A 4,886-nucleotide genomic window follows, 5' to 3' on the forward strand; every position below is an offset into this window, starting at 1 on the left:
ATTTTGGAGGAACTCACTAAACTTTGATTTATAGTTGTGGATTAGATGTTTTTCAGGTATCATTGATACTCGTGGGAAGACAAATATGTAAATGTACACACTAATCAACAACATTGGAGATTCCGCATTTATTATATTACTTTGGTTTTCAAACAATTGTATTTTGGAACAAATGAGTTTTCTTGACTCGAGTTTTTATGAAAATGTTATTTTACCTTAATTATAAAAATAAAAAATTTATTTATAAAAATGATACGTTACATACAATAACTCATAGTATCATATCTAAACATACATTATTCCAAATAGCTACATACACAAACTTGATTTTATTGTTGCGATGAACCTACTTCATCACCCATGCACAATAAACTCATCATACTAGGTTTAAATATAAAAGTCCAAGAAAATATTGGGTCTTTGAATAGTTAAAATAAATTAACGTAGACACTAACTAAATTTATCAAACCGAAGTTCTCTTGAAAAAATTTACAAATTTAAATTTAAATCAAAAGATAAAATATTAGATCTTTTGTGCAGTTAGCCTTATACATAATTATAAATAAAACCCAAATAAAACATACTTAATAAGTTTATAAAGGTTGGCATGAGTGGTAGTACTAAAGATCAAGAAAGTACTTATCATGTAGAAGATTCTCTTAAAAACTAACGAAAGAAAGAGAACAAGATGACATGGCGCCACATGTTCCAACAAAGCTAAACCACGGTATTCTCTTGGTCAGATAGGAGCTGACTCATACACACGTTTTCTTCTACTACCTTTTATGACTTTTGTTTTGTTCCATTAACTATTTCCACACCATTTAAAGTTCTGAATACACTTTTCGTAATTACAGTTTTCATCCCTATAATATACATATTTCTACATGTTTAGTCTCAATTTTGAAAATTTAAAGAAAGGGATGGCAAACTAGTACCTAATTTGGAATTGTTGACTGGGATGGCAAACTAGTACCTAATTTGGAATTGTGGACTGGGATGGCAAATTGTGGACTCATTATTGATAAGTTTGTTGTTGTTTTGCAAATGCTTATATACAAGATGCTTTTTCTCTGACTTATAATCTTTAACATATATATTTAACTTGGATTTTTTTTTTGAACAACTAAAAATTTATATATTCAATGGAATCTAACAAGAAACTAGAATAAAAAATAAACCAATAAATCAATTACAAAGGAGACTGTAACCAAGCATTCCAACTAACATTTATTTTGAAAGCTCTATTATTTACCAAATTAAAAGAATTTAAAACTATGAAATCAAAAATAGCTTTTCTATGAATCAGATTGTTATCAAACAAGACCGAATTCCTATGTCTCCATTACATCCAAAACTGTTGTCAAGATAATCACTTCAAAACATTGTTTTTCCACCATTGTTCTATGGGCATCATCCACCCAAGAAAGACATTCTGATATATACCCCGACAACGAAAACACCACATTACACCATCGAGCCACCAACTTGCAAACTTCTTCCGCTACTTCACATAGAAAAAACCGATGACATATTGTTTCAGAAAAAACTGATGGCATGTTGTTTCAGTAACACATTCACACGCCGGACATATCAGCGAAAATATTCACTAGGTTTTCCAAATCTAAAATTTGTATTTGGATATGTATTAATACATATTGGAATACTTGGTTGAAGACCAACATGTATTTTAGTATTTCGAAATTTATAAGATGATGTAAATAAGATGTAAAATGTATGTAAGTTTTCTTTACTGTTGTCTCTAGTTATTTTGTTGCATCATAGTATGTCCAGACAAATTAAAATATTTTGAACTTTTAAGGAAATGACCTCATGGGACTGTCTTCGGCAAGATCTTTCTTTAAATGATACTAGTATTATTTTACAAAAAAATATGAAACGTTTATTTTCAAAGATTTTTTCAAACATCGAATATGAGTTTCTTTGAGAGAGATAAAAAGAAAATATAAAAATGCCTCGGATGAGGGGCACGCGAAGCCAAAACGGATTAACATGGATGACGTTTGTGAGAAAAACAGTCGATGCAAGAAATTGAAACCATAATATGGTACTTGTTTTTTGTAATATGGGCCTGAAATGTGATTTGCAATATAATAGAGGGATCATTTCTGTAATTTATACACACACAAAATACTACTATTTTTATGTGGTCGACGCTCGCTATATTGAAAGAAATTATCCAACAAATCCTTACAAAAATCTATTATCCTGAACTTGATATCTTAATCCATTTGGATTATACAAAACCAAAAGTTAAAATCTCCGACCATCCACATTCAACAGCTATAAATAAACCCTTAATTCATCATCTGTTTCCCCTCTCTTCATTTTTCAGTTTCTTTCCCTGTAAACCCCTTTCAGTTTTCCCCAAATCTCAATCAAATCCAGAGAAGAAAACAATACCCAAATTCTTTGAGGTTCGTGTTGTTCCTATGGGATCTGGTTTTTCGTCTTTTCTTGTTTTGTCCAGCGCACCCTCTGCTCCGGCGGTGCCGCCGGAAACCAACCTCGGCGATTTGCCGGAAAGTGTGGTGGGTTCTGTTCTTGTACACTTAAACCCACAAGAAATCTGCAGACTCGCCGCCCTTAATCGTGCGTTTCGTGGCGCCTCGTCGGCTGATTTCGTATGGGAATCGAAATTGCCAGAGAATTATGATTCTATTATATCCAGGGTATTTGGTGATGGTAATGAATTCCCTTCGAATTTGTGCAAAAGGGATATTTACGCCAGATTATCTCGACCTAATTCCATTGATGGAGGCACAAAGGTAAGGGATCAATACGTTTGTTTGCAATTAGAAATGAATAAACATCAAATTCTAACTCATAATCTTTTCAATCAAATATTTAATCATCTAAATAAAATTCTTTTCTCTTGGTTTATGATCAACAAAATGTTTTGACCTAAAAAGAAGATAACCAGGAGTTATCTTAAATAGAATTCTTTGTGTTGTTGGTTTATGAAATCTGTTACTTAGTATGAAATCTTGAACATGATAGAAGATGTTATATACTTATATGCTTTCTACTGATTTGGGTTTTTGAGGAACAAAGAGTTTCCACTTTTCACATAACAAGATTCAAAGTTTGATAATTTATTTGAATTTTTGCAGAAAGTTTGGTTACACAAAGGAACAGGAAGACCTTCTCTTTCAATATCATTCAACGGATTATCAATCACCGGCATTGATGATCGCCGATACTGGAGTCGAATTTCCACCGATGAATCCAGGTAAAACATTGCATCTCTTTCATTAACAACAATTCATGATGCATAAAGTACAAACAACTCTTGCATTACACAAAACTTACACTTCTTTGTTGTTTTCTTGGATTCAGATTCAAATCTGTCGCATATCTGCAACAAATTTGGTGGTTTGAAGTTGACGGAGAGGTTGAGTTCCCATTCCCGGCGGGCACCTACAACCTCTACTTCCGCCTCCAGCTCGGGCGGTCAGGCAGGCGGTTTGGCCAGCGGGTGTGTGACTGTGAACAGATTCACGGATGGGAGAAAAAGCCGGTGAGATTCCAGCTCTCCACTTCCGATGGTCAAAAATCGATGAATGAATGCTATCTGACGTCACCTGGGAATTGGAAGTTTTATCATGTTGGTAGCTTTGTTGTTGCGGAGGATTCCAAGGTTGCAATGAAGGTGAAGTTTTCTATGATGCAGATTGATTGTACACACACTAAAGGTGGACTATGTGTGGATTCTGTGTTCATTTCTCCTAAGTGAATAAAAAGTTTTTTTGATTGAGTTGAGAGGTTAGAGCAGTTTTTTTTGATGTTCAAATGACCTATTGTGTAGAGAGAGGGTAATGCAATTGTTATGCATATCGACTAGATTTAGGGCAGTTGTAAGATGTAGTTTTTGTTTGTGTAGCATGAAGTTACTTAAAAGTAACATGACGCTTTTAAAAAGTGTAAACTTACTTATAAAAACTAACTCGTATTTTCGTAGACTTTTTTTATTATTATTTAATTTGTGTTCTTTTTTTAAGTTCTAAAAGTTTTCAAAAACTTGATGCCGAGCACACGGTAATCTTTTTGTATGCATATTGAGAATTTGAGATTAATACACAAAAGTGAGGTTTGAATATTGTTTTTAAAAGCATAACATGTGAAAAATTCACATATGATATTATTATTTTATTTAACATATATTGAGCGTATCAAAGTCATTGATTCGTGACGTTTAAATAATCATGAGAAAGTCATATGTGAAATGAGAGATGTGATGGTGCAAATGTATTATTACATTATGTTTAATTATCATATTATGTTTGGTTTGTATATAAGAATGAAAAATAATGGTATATCATTTGTGCACATGATTTTTTACTCTTTATTTAGTATATAACTAGTGGGTGGGCTGTGGTGAACCACGGGTCACCCTTGTGGCTGTTCTTGTACGTTTATTGAACCCTATATTACTGAAATACGTTGTAACGACGTAATTTTTCAAAACAATTTTTCATTTTTTTATCATACTTTCAATCACACGATAATCATAAAACATAATGTATTCACTGTGTCATAACAAAACATGTCCCAGAATCTCAATAACATAAACTCCGTAAGTGTGTACGAATCATGCCGGCGCCTTCCCGCGATCTTCGCTAGCACCTGAAACACATATCATAACAACTGTAAGCATAAATGCTTAGTGGGTTCCCCAAAATACCACATACCACACATACGCCTTTCCAGGCCATAACTCTGTAGGATCTTCCGATCCATGTGTCTCAGGGACTTCCGTCCCAAATCCCGGTAGACCTTCCGGTCCTACCCGTATCGACCTTCTGGTCCGTAACCTCTTGACCTTCCGGTCCATATCATCTTGACCTTCCGGTCCATACCATACA

General features: G+C 33.7%; 1 protein-coding gene across 1 annotated transcript; it reads left to right on the forward strand.

The window, feature by feature from the left end:
- Positions 1 to 2,211: 2,211 nt before the first annotated feature.
- On the forward strand, positions 2,212 to 3,983 carry PP2-A11 (phloem protein 2-A11). Its single transcript, XM_079056239.1, has 3 exons — positions 2,212 to 2,789; positions 3,135 to 3,253; positions 3,361 to 3,983. The coding sequence occupies exons 1-3, from the start codon at positions 2,454 to 2,456 to the stop codon at positions 3,755 to 3,757; spliced, it is 852 nt and encodes a 283-aa protein (XP_078912365.1). The 5' UTR covers positions 2,212 to 2,453; the 3' UTR covers positions 3,758 to 3,983.
- Positions 3,984 to 4,886: the final 903 nt, after the last annotated feature.

This window comes from Lactuca virosa, chromosome 6 (assembly GCF_052849685.1).
Source record: "Lactuca virosa cultivar CGN04683 chromosome 6, Lactuca_virosa_CGN04683_v6, whole genome shotgun sequence".
NCBI lineage: Eukaryota > Viridiplantae > Streptophyta > Magnoliopsida > Asterales > Asteraceae > Lactuca > Lactuca virosa.